This window comes from Cylas formicarius, unplaced genomic scaffold (assembly GCF_029955315.1).
Source record: "Cylas formicarius isolate icCylForm1 unplaced genomic scaffold, icCylForm1.1 PGA_scaffold_10__41_contigs__length_53128322, whole genome shotgun sequence".
Taxonomy (NCBI): Eukaryota; Metazoa; Arthropoda; class Insecta; order Coleoptera; family Brentidae; genus Cylas; species Cylas formicarius.
In genome coordinates, this window is record NW_026844214.1 from 17,302,833 (window position 1) to 17,319,819 (window position 16,987).

General features: G+C 36.0%; 1 protein-coding gene across 1 annotated transcript in view; it reads right to left on the reverse strand.

Annotated features, from left to right (window-relative positions):
- The window catches only part of LOC132708325 (homeobox protein homothorax-like), a 71,911-nt gene that overhangs the window by 50,502 nt on the left and 4,422 nt on the right, over positions 1–16,987 (reverse strand). The window contains exon 2 of the mRNA XM_060680593.1: positions 16,546–16,653. Coding sequence (XP_060536576.1) covers positions 16,546–16,653 — 108 coding nt within the window. The remainder of the gene's footprint in view (positions 1–16,545; positions 16,654–16,987) is intronic.

Consider the following 16,987-nt stretch of genomic DNA (forward strand, 5'->3'; position numbering starts at 1 on the left):
AAAATTTTAATTTAATTAAGTCTGAACTGAATGAAGTCTCTGATTTCCAACTAATTTTTGTGCTTAATATTTTGAATTCATTTCAATGTATATTTTAAATCATCCTGTTGGTTTCTTCAGAGCTTAACTGAAACTACTTGCTTACATATTATTCCACTCAAAAATTATATAAACAGGCACAGAGTAGAATGCGAGCAAGTTTCAGTCATGTTCTGAAGAATCTAACAGAATGATTGGCGATATGCCACCAAGTTCGATTCATCAACAACCGACACACGAGGAATCCAGAAGTTTTGTAAATAGTAATAAAACTATTAATATTATTACTAACACCTACCTAGAAAAGGAGGATGGGACGATTTTTTGGATTGAGTGTGAGAGACGTGAGCGTTCCCAAGTGATTGTGATGGAATGATGGATATTCTCAGAGGATTTCAATATGGGCAAGCCTTTGCAGATCCAAAGAAGAAATATCAAATGACTAAGTTTGAAGTTGTATTTTTGTATTTTTGTATCCGATTTGTTGTTACATGTATCTGTATCTTTAATATAAAACCGATGGTTGCTTTTACTGTTAAAGATTTAACGAAAAACTATGTACATTTTCTCCTCAATACCTGATATGAATAAATAATTTTATACTTATTGCGTTGCCGATGTAAAAACAATCATTTGTGCTTATGTCAAGGTGGGAAATTTTCTTCATATGACTGTAAAACTTATTGAAAAATTAAATTGAATTACACGATAGTATTTTTTTAATTCGACAGAACAATCAAAAATTAAAATTGCTAAACATTGACCAAATCATCCAACCAATCAACACAATTACTGATTTGTGTTTGATATTGATAATCAATATTTACAAATGTACTTTTCAAGTCCATCTTGGCAATTCTCTTAACAAACCAGCTTTAATTGTTGCGTGTTGAGGCTGACATTTTTAAACAACGTCGGAAAGTTAATATAAATTATTTTTATAGAGTTAACTTAAATTGCTTCAACATTAGTATTCCCAGAACTGCATACCATAAGTCTTGATTCGATTTATATATTTTTACTAATAGTTCTGTATAAATATCTTTAAGTTCAGTTTTTCATCAATAATTTCATATACAACATTAATGCAAAACCATAAAACTTCATTCGAGGCTATTAAGAATTGCATATGATTCCCAGTGATTTTCCTAACAGTTTCCGGGATATATCCGCTTCCCTGACTTAATCGGCCATCTTGCAAAACTACGTAACATGAAGCAATTTTTCAGATCTCCCATCCAAGAATCGCGTTTTCGAATGTGTAGTTTTTGATTGAAACAAAGAGGATTTGACTTTGCACGAGAATTGCGAATTAATGTCGTAATCGTTACTTGAAGATTATCTTAAACTTAATTTCTAACGGGAATTATGGTATATCACTATTTTTATCAAGGATTGCTTAATGTCCATTAAAAACAGTCGTCTAGGATCCCTCAAGGTGTCGACTTCCTCTATACTCTAAAACAGAAACAACGTTATGCTAAAGCATAAGACTTCCATGTAAAACATTTCACTTTTGGAAACATGCTTAAAGTGCCGCTCACAATCGTAGCGTCGCAGATAAGGTTTGATTAATTGCGTTAAGCGTGCGGTGTCGGATGATCTGACACGAACTGGTTTTTGGCGATTTAAAGTCAGGATAAGAACGGACCGTGGAATGTTCGATCGCGATAGAGTTCGCCAGTGGACCATAGGCGGGAGGTGCCCCGATAAGTACAGGGGCGAAAAGACCTCGCCTAGATTTATCGCCCGCTCGTTTCGAACCCGTATAAATCCATCATCGCCGTTGCAGCGGTTCCGATCTCTGTGCCCGAAACGATGAGCGACCGGGGTGCATACTGATTATTTTTTCTCCAGTTCGTATACAGAAGATTTAATTTGATGCTCTGAATATTTTACCATATATTATTCGGATTCGGGTTAATAAACGAGATTACGTAATTTTATGGCCGCATGTGGTGTCAAATAAAAACAAACCATTATAAAAGTCGCTCGAGTTATTAAAATTCGAACGGAACCGTTCTATATTTGCAAAAAGTAAGTCACACTACTTATAAATTAAATTTTTTTAGTCTACCGCCATACCGTTGAAAAATACATTCATTTTCTCAGATACTGAGGTGAAATATAGGTAATACAAAAGAACCACAAAATCTACAAGATGGTTGCTGTTCATGTGTGTGGTTTGTTTTCAATTTGTATTGCTCTGATAATGCAATTTTATGCGAAACAGGTCACCCATTTTTCTTGTATTACCTATAGTTTAATACCACTCTAGCATCATACCGGCCAGTCAATGTCTTTGCTTTCATTTGTTTTGGATTGCCCTTCTGAGCTTGCACATGTGGCGTAGCGGACATGCTCATGGCCGGCCTTAAGCCTGTAACTAAAGCGCAAAGAAAGAAGATTGAAGTTGAGGTTATTAACCACATATAAGTACAATTTCACTTTTAGATAATCTCCGCCAATTATCATTCCAAGGAGCCATTGGTGAATTCTAAATTTAATGTGACGTATCGTGTCCGAAGGGAGACGTCCAGATTTAAACTATGGAAAGTATGGAAAGTTCTACGGTCTAATAAAGTAGCAATAGCCCGGGTCAACGGTAAGAGATTTTCATTTTTAATAAGCTCGATAGATAGGTGGTCATACTATATTAAGAAGCTAAATACGTGTTAGTGCGTTTAAATTTAATAAGAAGATTTGTAAGATCGCTTTTCTATTTCGTTGTTTATCTAAGATTGCCTCAAGATTAGGTTAGGTTAGATTAAATTAGGAACATTTCCTTTTCTTTAAAAAAAAAACATTAGTATTGAATACCAAACTATTCGAAATTATATCCCGCCTTATGAGCAGGCGGATCTCTCCATTACCACGGCGGATCTCTCTCCATTACCACGGTGGATCTCTCTCCATTATCACGGTAACACCAAATTGTTTTGCCTCCTTTTATTTTTTGATAATATCATGCACGAATATCACTATCAGTGTACCTGTTAGTGTTATAACTACACCGACAATTTTGAGGTGCAGTTTTTTAGTATGAAATTCAGCGCGAAGCCAACATTTCTTTCTATACCTTATTATTTTTTAAACCAACAGCAACGCAAATAGAATATGAACATTAAAACTCCCCTGGGAGCAATTAATTTGGTTGCCGCATTGTTATATAATCGATCGCCAATAAAACAAACACATTTTCAGACAATATCAACACGAGCAGTACCTGTCTTCGGCGACGCGTGTATATTTATAAACATCTTAAACCAAAATCACCGTTTCTTGATAAATGGCTCTTAGACTGTTTATTTTTGTTTATTTACGTTAACCGTAGTTTACGCGATGTGAAAGTCTTCTTGTGTAGCTACAGACCCGGACTGTTTGTTGTAAGAATGCGAGTTATTTTTTTTCCACACCGTTCAATGACAGTTGTTCTATGTAAAATAAAAATTAAAAATAATCGTAAAACTCCATATGATGATACATACATAGGTATCATATTTTATTAACATTTGCTCCAGCGGCTCTATAAGGAATTATTAGCGATTGATGGACTCAAATTAGCATAGAGTAAACAATTTTCGAAAATAATTAAAACAACTTTATGCGCATCCATAATAGGGTTTTCTACCAGGTTGGCATGTCATGGAGTAAGTACCTAAGTACCCAATTTAACTAAATAGTAGAAAATGAATACATGGAATATCAATTTTTCTCCTGGGCAGCAATATTTTTCATAAAATTTTGGAACAAAAAATTTTATAATATTTTGGGCTTATTATAAATTCCTTGACATTTCTTCCGTTTTGTAATTTTTTAATGTTATAATTGATGCCAATAATAAATAAAGAACGCTTAACACGATAAGTAAAAGGTTTAAACTATTAATACTAGTTATACTTGACACCTTCATGATTCCACAGGATAAAAAAGACAAGTAGGACAAAATATATAGCTTAGTTCTCAAACATCGTAAGTAAAAAATTGAGTAATTGTTATTATGCTTGGAAGTTATAAAATACATTTTTGGAATGATGCATTGATGAAAATGAAATGAATGAAAAAATTATAATACAAAAAGAAATACTTTAACAAATAAGTGAACTTCCAATTGAAGAAAAAGAAACAGTATTAAATTTAGATAAGACCTAGGAACTAAACTACAAATTAAATGAAACGCTTAATTATTTACGACAGATATTAACTGATGTAGTAAGACGATTGAGAGTTTAATTTTTTTCACCTAAAATAATTTCCCTTTTTGAAATAAGTAATTAACAATGTTAGTTTTCATTTTAATAGGCCAAAAAAAATGCGAAACGTCAAATTTTATATTTTGAGTGTTTTGAGATTATGATAGTGAGATGCGCTGGGATTTTTAACATTTTTACGCTAAATATGAGGACTATTGTTATTGGTGCTTTGTTGGTGCACACGAGTAAGAATTTGGATATAGATAATTTCACTTAGAAAATTGACTTCCTTCTTTAACCAAATTATGTAAAACCGATTATATGGCCACAAGCATTTGGTTTCAATTTATAAATTTATAAATGTCTGCCATAATAATACTTCGGGTTAGAATAACAGATGATACTTAAATCTTGTCTTATTGAACGTTGTTAATTAAATAAACCTACCGGGTACCATATTCTAAGAATGTAGGGCGCCATTTTTGCCCTCAAACTCGCCGTCGAACAATACGCCAAATTACTATCCAATTGTCAAAAAGTGTAAGTCGGGTCTCGGCTAGGTGTTGCGGTCTTGGGAAAGGGCCCGGAGGGAAGGGAGACGCGAAGTGGGCGAGAAAGTCCACCATCGGTGAGCTTAATTGCTGGTTCCGTCACTCACCAATCGCCTGACACATTATGGGTCGCCCGTAAAAGTATTACCCATGGCCCCGGACGAAGTTTTGTGGGATTCCAATCGGACACACACACATCCGACGTGTATAGTACGTTGCCCCCTCCCCCTTCACCCGGGGCCGTCCGTGACTGACAACGTGAAAATTCGCCGCTTCGTCCCAAGGCTATCACCGAGCAGCATTATAAAGTCCCTATAATGTGCGTTATTATCATATTTACATAAATTATAATAACCAATAAAAAAAACGTAATTCTTATAATCGACGAGACATAGAAGGTTGCGTGGAAGTATTATAACCTCGCCAAACTACCGCTTTAGATAATACTTGCGGCACACGCATCGAGTCGAAGTACGAAACCGCAGCTTTTATAGAGGCAATCAAACACTGTAATTTTTTCTACCCTTCGCGAACCGCAACGGACTTCTTGTCCGCTATTCCAGAACAAATAATACTAATAAAATTATCTGTTCTGTGTGTGTATGTGTGTGCTTTTTTTTATAGTCCTTATAGTCCCGACGTTTAACGACTTCTTAGGAATATCAATTTGCATATCATTCCACCCGGAGCGGTTTGGCAAAAACGGTTTATATTCAATTTCACTCTGCGCGCGAATCGAGCTAGGCAGTTAATTTCTTAACGCACGTTTTACGCGCCACAATGGCCTCCTGGTAGATATTTATTTTCATAAAAAGTTTTAAAATTACATTTAATACCATTTACATAAATCAATACCGTCAAAAGTTGTATAGAAGAGAATTACTTTCCAAGAAAATTGACATATATTTTTTTATATGTTTAGAGATGATTTAATATCAATCAGCAATATCAGACAGCAAAAATGGTTTCCGCGAAAAACATAGCACAATTTCTACTCTGACTAGTATCCTCCATTACTCATCCATCCTGGAAGCTGACGATCCTGACTAGGAAGTATTCTCGTGATGCTGTAAAGCGTTATGGATTTGATTATAACGCACTATCCCTCCCCAATTAAATCTTACTTCTGTGATAGGTTACAGAGGCTCCAGGTGGGTCCAGACTCTTGCGAAGTAATGTCTTTAGTGCAGGGATTATCTGGGTCTGCTATTAATCAAGATCTGCAACTTTGCTCAAGATTCTCTGGAACCGTAGAATGATCTGGTCAGATTTGATTCTTTAATGCGAAACGTGGTCTATATACATACTAAACATTTTATTCATTAGTTATCCAAATTTAAAGGAACTCTCCCCAATTTCTAGAAATTCGCTTCTCAGCATCATCCTAAAGTTCGAATATCAATTAAGTACTTATTAAAATCTATATTCCAAATATTTTTAATTTAAGAGGATGATCTTGTTGGCAATCGTCCTTCGATTTTGAAATTATATAACATTTATATAATTACATAAAGTCAAAGCAGGAAGAATTCTTATTCTATAATTTGGTAAATGTGTGAAAAAGGAGCTATACATTATATTCTCAAGCTAACCAACTAATCAAACTAAATTTTATAAATGAGTATGTACTACCATTGAAAACAATTGCCTATTTACAATAAAGCGTGGCCAATCCATGAGTGAAGAAGACCGTAATTAATACGCAATATATGCTTATTGTTTTGGTTATTAAATCCATAGCCGTTGCAGATTTTTTTGCAGACACATTTGAAACAAATTACTTGCCTTTGTAGTCCATAGGAGGCATGTCATTACCCACTCCGAAATTGTCAACAAATATAAAAAAAATCAAATTAACGTAAATCAAAATCGCATGTTTTATGTTTGTTTTAAAATACACTCATACATACACCGCGAAGAGTGAATAAATGAAATTTTTCGATTTCAAAACTAATACCAAGAAAAAACAGTAGCGTGCATAATATTTTTTGAACAATATTTCGTCTCCAACATGTACATTCCTCGAAAGTTATTAGTAATGAAAAAAAAAAAAAGTTTTTTTAACTAATACCGTGCCAATTTTAATATTTCAAAACAATTTTGAATTCCAAAAAGTATTAAGCTTCTTCGGGGGTAAAATTTGGAGTGGTAACATTGTTTTCATTAGGTTCATATTTTCGTTGTACGGTTCGTTGCTCAAAAGCTTAGCGGTTTCAAATCTAAACACTAAACAAATTGATGTTGTTGGAAGTCACTAAAACATTAAATAAAACTTATCTTAATAATAGGTTTTGGTGTAATTTATGTATTTTTTAAAGCTACCTAACACACTTTAGTAATATAATGGATTGACGACATTTGAGATTGAGATTGAGAACAACAAAGAAAGAGTCGGCACTTCTAAAGATATCGGCTAGATCTCCAGCCCTCAACGATACGGTCTGCTCGAAAAAGCTTGTGCCAACAGAAACAAAAGTCCGCATACATCAAGAGCGAACACCACAAAAACATGGCACATGATTCGAGGAGTGCGAATTGAAAATATTGAGGAGAATCATTTGTAAGACGAGGATGGACAGAATTAAGAATGAAGATATAGGAGATAATTGCAAGATTCAGAGAGTTAGCTCGTGGGTCCTAAGGAGGAGGGTAGAGTGGAGTGCACACGTATTAAGAGTGAATGAAGAACGGTTGATGAAGAAGAATCATGGCAACGTTCCTTTATCAAAGAGAAGTCGTGGTCGACCAAGAAACACCAAGGTCCAATTTTACTATTTAGTAGGCCAAATTAAAATTATATGTTTTGCATTTAATAATTTATCGACGTCTACCAAACTCTAGCAGAGTCGCAAATAATGTCTTATGAGCTGGTCAAAAGGTCAAAGATAACATTATCACATGGCCAATCAGAGTGGTAAAATATCCTGAAATATCCTAAAACATGGTGAAATTGTCTTCTTTCGATTTAACATCAAAATGTATGGTACCTTTTTAACCAAACGTCTAAGTCTAGGACATACTTTACGTATGTCCTAGAATACCCACGCCGGCAATTAAATGATTACACAACTCGTATTTATCAAGATCTCCATTTTAGTCTGTCTAATTGGCCTACGTTGCGATGCTATTTGGGAGACCATAAGCGCAGCGCATCGTTCCGGCATATTGAATTAATTATCATATAATTGCGTTTGAAAACAATAAAATGCCGTATCTGTTTCTCGGAACTGGCATTTCCCGGACCAACCACCACACCGAAAGCCGGAATAATTTTATACATTTGTACCTGCGAGAATTAAAACACTGGTTCTTCGTCCGCCCCAAACTCGTTAATACACTTTTTTCTAATTTACGAATCCCCGCACGATAATTATAGCCGTGCCGTTAATAACCAACCCTCAAGACGTCTTTTTAATTATAACCTCCAAATCCGTATTAAAGAATGCGCGCGCTATTTTCGTCAAAAGCCGTGAGATTGTATTTCGGAAATGAGTTCGTTATCAGAACCGTAAAACGCGAGTCGATGCTCGGGAACCAAAAAAAAAAAAAAAAAAATGGAAGCCACACGCACACGCGCGCGTTTTATAGAATAAACATGTTCCTCTGGATCGTTGGACGACATCCAAGCGGACGAATTAAAATAATGTCCTTCGTGCGAAAACATAAAATGGATCATTAAAGAAGTCTCTCGTGTGAGTGCCACGGAGTTTTACTGATTTAACGAAATTTATGACGTACCGGTATTAAGGCGCGATCAAAATAACTTAGCGTAAGGCCCCTGGATCGGGTTTATTGTGACTGTACGTTTCGACAGCTTACACGAGGACCGGGAACAGGTGCCAAAATTTATAATCCCGTCGCTGGTGCGTCGCTCAGGAAATCGCCCGGCACTATATATTTTGGCTGTCGGTTTAACCGCATTACACACAGGTTTCTAGTGCGTGCTCTGAAATTTTCAAAGGGTTCAATTGTAAGAAAAGGAACTGGCAATGAAACGTGTCATTTACGCATTAAAGTTTAAGAGACCCCATCCAGGTTCTTTGGCATCAAACAGTCTGGTATTGACGGAGAAGCATCAAATTGATGAATGCTGATAAGGTTTTAGGACAATCAAACTCTAAAATCACCTCGAAAAAAGCTATGCCCACATTGATATCTGGCCCTCACTATTATACTATATAGTAGAGGATTCGAACTAAGATCGACCCTCACCATAGGGTCAACTGAATAAAAATAACTCTTTATCAAATAAAGTAAGTTTCTGAAGATGACTTGATATGGCAACATCAACGGAAATGTTCAAGACTATTATTAATTAAAATAAAAAAAAAACAGATGATTTTTTTAAATTTCACACACCTTCTCGTCGTAGAAAAGCAATTAATTAATCCACTATAGAGCAGTGTTTTGAAAAACTTGGCATAGATAAAAGTAGTAAAGAATAAATAGAATAAATATAAGAATAACATATTCGTAAAAAAAATATCAATCCATATCTAGCAGAGAAATGAAAAATTCTTTAGTAAATGATATCTATAATGTAGTACAATCACGTATTGTACTACATTATACAAATACAAATAACAATAATAAATTATTCAGGATCAGAATCCCCCGAAGTTCAATCATTTTCCGAGTCAAAAGAAACGCCTTCATTTTCCTTTTCTGTCATCTCTAAAATATTATCTATTTTTAAAGGCGTTTCTATTTCAGTACAATTTTAATCTCAAAACCTCGTGAAAGCAAAAATGGTGGAAAAAAAATTCTGATGTAAATAAAAAAAAATAGCAATATACTCAAGATTTTTAACAAATGCATCAAAATTCTAATTGTATTTTTTTTTAAAGAGTTACTCTTATATAACAAGCGGAGTGATAACCTTCAAACTGAATTTTGGGTTAACTAAACGTCAGAATATTTAAAACCTGTTAATCGTCGAAACGATAACTTCAAAGAACAATGTTTGAATGAATAATGAATTCGGACAATTTTTTGCCACTCACGTGCAGTCGAAGACCGATACTATGTTCACTAAAGATGAAACTGGCACTCTTCCAACCACCAAGGCAAAGAGTATGTTTTTCATGCCATACACCGATAGAGAAGTACTAACCTTAATTCAATCACTCAAAAACAAGCGATCTGTTGGAATCTATGAAATATTTAACTACTATTATCAATACGTCCGTTCTCTGCGGGCAGTTCCCTGCGGCATTGAAAAAATCAAAAATGATTCCTGTATTCAAAAAGGGAGACTCTGAGCTAATAGGGAATTATAGGCCTATAACAATCGCAGGTTGGTTCTCTAAAGTACTCGAAAAGGCCATGTACGACAGAATGACACATTTTTTGGAGCAAGAAAACATTATTTCGAATGTGCAACATGGTTTCCGTGTTGGTTACTCAACGGAAACGGGGATTAATGACCTTGTCCAGTATATCTACGACAAACTCGACATGGGTGAGACAGTTGTGGGAGTGTTTTTTGATCTATCGCGCGCCTTCGATTCCTTAGATCTGAATATCATGGCAAAAAAACTAGAATGCCTGGGGTTTTGAGGTAATATGAATAGTTGGATAATATCATATATGAAACACAGGGAAATAAGGGTCAAAGTGAATGGAATATACTCGCAACCGTTCAACGTCAACTTAGGCACGCCCCAGGGAGGAATCTTAGGTCCACTACTTTTTCTTCTGTATATGAATGACCTTCCTGAGTTCCTCAATAGCAACAGCCGCGTTTTTATGTACGCGGATGACACATCCATCTTCGTCTCCGGAAGGGAAGCTCAGGAGCTGATCAATAGGTTTTCTTGTGTTGTGGCACAGTTTGTTGATTTTTGCAAACAGAACCATTTGATTATAAAATTGGAAAAAACAGTTGCGATCGAATTCACTGGTCAGTATGTTAAACCTCTGACTAACCTAGCGTTCAGCTTTGCGGGTTCACGCGTGGAATTAAACCACACATCAAAGTTTCTCCGATCTTACATCGATGCCTTCCTAAAGTGGGACTACGACATAGATAGTGTTTGTAATAAAGTGAACAAAACGTTTTTCGCAATGTTAACAATCAGAGATTCTTTCTTTGAAAGATCCTTGTTGACTTTCTATTACGCCTCAGCATACTCGTCTATTTCATATAATAAACTGGGGACAAGCGAGTGATGCGGAGAGGGTGTTCATTCAGCAAAAAAGGATACTTAGGTTAATTTTCAGACTGCCCCCGAGGCTATCCTGCAAAGATATATTTATAAGGTATAAAATACTAACAGTGCCTTGCATATATTTATTTAAATTATTCATCATCGTTCATAAAAATAAAGGCTCTCACAAGAAACACATGGATGTCCACGGTTATAATACCCGAAACAGAGAACACCTCCTAAAGCCAAGACTAAACCACATGTTCTACAAAAAGTCGCTAAATTACGCAGGACCTTATTACTATAATTTGCTTCCTACAAGAATAAAAGCATTATCTACAAGACAATCAGAAAGCTTCTGACAACCGATGCTTTCTACGACCTGAAAGAATTTGAAATATATCTTACAGGAGTGCCCTGATGAGTTTAGTGATAATTTCTCTACATTTTGTCAATATGTTTGTACTGTTTGTATATCCGTTTGTAACTATTCTATACTGTACTGTTAAATGTGTGTTATCATATTGTTTATATACATAATTTCATGTATCTTTATACTACTCTATAATGTACTCGTTTCCTGACGAAACATCCACTGTAGACATACTGGGCTTTGTGAATAAAACTATCTATCTATCTGTCTAAAAGATTTTCCATTAAAATCGATTACCAAGTCCTTTTTTTACACGAGAAACACTTTTTCTTCGTCACTTTCAATTTTGGAAACACAAAACGTGTTTACAAAAATTTCAAATTCAAAAAACTGCCCTGTAGAAAATAATTTATCCTTGCTATTACTAAGCGCGAGGAATATGTGCACTCGTCTTGGACTTTCCTCGGTTCGAATTCTTTAATTTAGATGTCTTGCAACGAGCATCTATGACCAAATTTTTTGAGTCAACTGCAATATTTATCATTAAATTACTTGTATTTTAAGACTAGTCCAGATTGGTTAACAAGGGGGTGCAACTGTTAACATCAACTTACCTGTTTGACAGCAGCTACCACATAAAAGGGACCAAAACAAGTAAGCTACTCTGGTGTTGAATATTGTGTTTAGTATATACTTTTCACTAGGGTTAGGTGCGTTTGGCCGGCGCACCAGTGAAATAAAAAAATATTACTTTTTTTTAATTTTAATTAAAAATAATCTTGAACATTTCAGTTGGGGTTGTCATATCAAGTCAAGTTCAGAAACTTACTTTGACACTATGGTGAAGGTCGATCTTAGTTCGGATCTTAGACAACTAGGACATACATGAAGTTTTAATTATAAGGTCTCCTTAAGCATAGATATTCAATTCTTCTTTTAAAAACTGTTTACCATATTTTTACATAAGAAAACAAATACGAAAGAAAATAGTATTATTAAAACCGTAGTCTAAACAAAAAATATACTCAATATAAAAAAAATATATCAAAACTCAAATATTTTTAAAAAATCTTCTATAATATGTATATATATTTTAATGTTACTCTTATTAAATTATTAAATTAATGTACTTTTTAATTGTTGAAAGTTGTTTAATGGCGAGGCAGCCGGGAACTTCAGTAAAAAAGCGGTAGCCTGCCATCTATATCGGGAGGGGTTTCCAACCTCAGAGTAAGTATAGAAATAGTGTTGGTAATCATAATTAATAACAAAAATACATCTAGTCATAAAAAATGAATAGTTTATTTACGTAGAACTTCATATTTTTATTTAGAAGGCCTTATTTTTAATTTGTCACATATAACGGAGGTAAAATGCAAATATGTTGTTTGTAATAATACTGCAGTAAAATAATACAATACAAAATTCGCATTTTGTATGAATATTTTATTGCAAAAGTAATTTTGCCACGTTTTCGGGTATATTATAAACAATAACAGCGTCTCTTTCGCTAAAAAGGAATTGATTGCTTTTGGACTTGGTTTAAGAAAAGTTCAAATCTTATCGCCGTTTCGGCGATTTTTGATTGTCCGTGTTAATATATACAGTAAAATTGTGGACAACGAATATTTATATATCTATTCTATTCTATTATCGATTAACGCAACACATTCGGAATAATTAGACCCCATAAATTATTCCAGCTTCTATATGTTTTTTTTTCTAAGGCGTTAATGAAACGACCCAAAATCCACGTTAAAGGCCGCGCGAACGTCAATTCAATAACCGTCCGTTGTAATGGCCCTTTGGAAAGAATACGTTCAACACAGATCGTGGAGGTCTCTACGTAGGGGAGTCCTGCACGGAAAATTGTGCCAGTGTGTGTGGTGCGCTTCGATTGTTTGTTTTCTTTCACCAACACGTTACCGTCGAGTGCACAAGAATAGTTTTCGCTCTTTGCAATTATCATCGACTGCAATTATTGTTCCGGTTTTGCGTTTCGGTAGGGAAGGCACCCCATATTTGCGGTAGGTTGCGAGCGCGTTTCATCCAACGACCTGTCAATCGCAGGCCAACGTGGTCGACGTTTGAGCACGTGCTGGATTTTTAAGAAGACGCGACCGCCTCTGTCGCAGCGTCAAAGCCCGAATTTCTCGAGGGGTAATTAACTAAGGGTTGCTTCGGCGGGAACGATACCTCGGCCGGTCATTGAGCGATGGACTTCGTTTCCAAGGTAACAATTACACCACGTGAAGGTCCAGTATGGGAACCAATTACGGAGACGGCAGTGATGGATAGCCCAATCAGGGAGGACTACGGAGGGTTCACCTCGCGCGCCCGGGTCACAGTTCGGATTACGCGCTTTCTCCGTTATATTATTTTCCCGCCAACTTCTCACGTTTGCTATCGGCACAGAGTCGAAATTAGCTTTAATGAACGACGGCCTGCTGTTTCCATATCGGATGATCGCGATTGCCGATATAAAATGCGTAGATGTAGATAGGTATGTGGGGATTAAATCTCCATGCATTACGGTAAACTTCAAGTTTAGTTTAACGTTGACTCTGTTACCGTTGATGAGGCAAGTTACAATTTTACTAAAGAGGCAAAAACGGTTTTTCGATTATATCACAACGTATTCATTTTTTATTGCGAATGAAACTTGTATACAGATATATACAGACCATATTTAGGTATGTACGGCAATCGGTACAAAAACAAACAAACAACATAACCAATATTTTTAGGTTCAGTTGAAAAATTTATTTCTGAAATGAAATATTAAGGTGTTTTATTAGATCCTCAGTAACATTTTGGTAAATATATAGACCGCAAAAAAAAACGTAAAAAAGATGATGAGAAAAGAAGTAGAAAAGAAAAAGGTCTTCAAGACTATTTTTGCCTCACTTTAATTACCTCTTGTCTCTCTTGTTGTTGATAGGCTGCGTACAAATGTGATCTACAATAAGCATACACCTATGAAAAATATGCTACCCATAATGAATTGGTTGACTGTATAACTTGACATTATAAGAGTTAATATGATATTGATTTATAAAGCTACCGGTTTATCTAGCCAAAAAAAAAACATTATATTACGAAGGGCTCCGTTTGTACAATAGTCTTTTCCAGAGTCAATAAGTAGTTTGCAAAACGTGAGTGCTTTTAGTAAAGAATTGTAAAGCAGGATTTCGAGGAGCTTGGCCCTAAATTGCTAAAGTGCCAAGCCGAGTGCTAAATAAGCAACCATTTTGTTTTATTCTATCTCGGAATGCCATCAAATAACACACCGCTTACCATAATGAAACTAAAGCGTTGAGAATTGCTTAACAGTATGATGACAAAGGAATATCGTCACATAAAAAATGGCAAGTTTTTTTTTCGCTGGCATCATTTTCTCTTAACTGAACTGTCTCCATAGAATATTGAGCAATTGGATCTGATACGCACTTAGAAACTCCCTCCATACATTAAATTTAATGACCCATTGCCGCCCCAGCCGACGTATCTCATGATCTATATACTTTATAAAATACCAAATTATACTTCCTTTTAGAAACCTACAGTTACAGCACTATGCTTTTTGGGCGATTGATGATTAACTTTGGTATTTTATTATCTGATACCTATTTTCGCAAAAAAGAGATAATTGAATCAAAAAAATTCAAGGGGCACAATTTTGCTTAGTCTTTCCCGAGGGGTAAGGTAAACCGAAATTTCCACGTATTTTGAAAAAAAAAACAAAATCCCTCAGATATCTTTGAAATACCCTTAAGTAACCCGAATTGTTCAAACTTTCTCGAAATTCCCTAAGTACTCTGAAGTTAATCCGTTCCAATGATTGTATGACATCACAAGCATATTTTGTATTAAAATAATTAATGTCACCAAATGTTTAGTTTAGAACATGGTAAATTTGCTTCTGCAAAAAATATCTATTTTTAGACGATTTGGGACGGAGAATGAATCCCAACAACCTAAATTATTAGAAAAAAAGACAAGAAAATAAAGCTCTTAAAAATGGATTTTAAAAATTTAGAAAATTTAAAAATATCCCATTACTTACGGACGACAAAATGGCTATTTTTTGAAGTGGGCATAAACAGAGTTAGCGTTTGGTTATATATTTTCATTGTGTCCCCAATTGAATCCTCAAAATGTCGATGAAATGCCACTGCAATTCCCTTTCAATGCCACTGCAATTTCAAACGACCTTGGATTTCAGTTGAAACAGTCGAAATCCGTTGTTACAAATGTCACTTCTTGGTGTTCAACAGCAAAAATGATTAGAACCCTTAATGAAACATTGGCTTGCAAGTTTTTAAATGATTTTAGACATAACTACAAATCTTTTTTTAAGACATTTTATTGTTTAATTTGACTAAAATATTTTTATTCGAAGGCCTAGACAACAGGAACAAAACGAAGTGAGTAGTCTGACGGAACGGTACTACAAAGTTAGTTCCTAGCCAAGCCGAGAGAGACAGGAAGGAAGATTTTTTTCTCGGGTCCATATTAAAAAATTCTGAATGGAAATATAAAATATTTAACATTTTTTACCATTCTATCACCAAAATATAAGGAAGTGAAACGAGTTTGGGTGTCAATGGGCGTTATCCGCGTTTTAAAACGTACTGACCCTACATTGTTTATGTATATGCACACACGTTGCGTGCGTGCGTCCATGTGTGCTTGTGTGTGTGTCTGTGTGTATGTGTGAGCGCAGTAATAGTTGGAATAAGGTGCGGAAACAACGTCGGTATCGTAGCGGGTTACGGGGACGACGTCCACGACAACGGGGGGGAAAAAAAGAGGAGAGCCGAACGTTGCGCCTCCTCCCCGACAGTTCGCCATTTCGCCGTGACGCGCCACTAGCGGGACGCGGCGCACGCGCATCGCGACGTCATGGCTGCAAGGCGGGAATGCGGTGGTAACCATGACAACGACGGTCGAGTGTCCCCCCTTTCGGTGTTCCCGGCCCCCCCACTGGTGGATCGAGTGGGGACGGCGACTGCACACAGCTGTGAGCTTACCGTGCGGCAGAAGGGAACGGCGATAGAGAACCGACGACGAGGCTGGCGCGGCGCGATTACTCCCGAACATTTTATTTAAAAAAAAGCGCCGTAGTTTTTTTGTTTTAAAAATCCCAATAAAAAATGGCGTCCAAATGAAATTTCGAAAGGGGCAAGTGTCGGGCGGGCGGGTATGGTTCGTGATTAATAGCGTTGAGATAAACTTACCCGGACTTCCAAGGAAAACCGATGAGTAAAGGACGCCTCTTCGGGCGGCGTCCGCCGCAACCCTCGCGTCGGGTGGTGACGACCATTCTCGCCGCGGGCACCATTTGCCTGAAACAAAAGGAGAAACCGCATTGAAAGCCATTGTTTTAAGCTGTTTTAACGTTACTAGAAAAACGTCTTAGTTTTCGACCTGCCAACGCAGTTTGGTTAGTTTTGGTTAGGTCGTTATCAATTCGCGGCGGTACGAACAAAATTTATATTCATTGGTATTGTGTTAATTAATAAACAGGACGACATACAGGTGTATTTATCTTTTGATCCACGAAATACTGTCCAAGTTATTTGGGCACTGAATTTCCAAGATATCATACGTTATGCTATTTGGTAACTCCAATGATGATTGAATTAAAAAAAAGATTTTCCCAGTTCCATCGGGATTAAT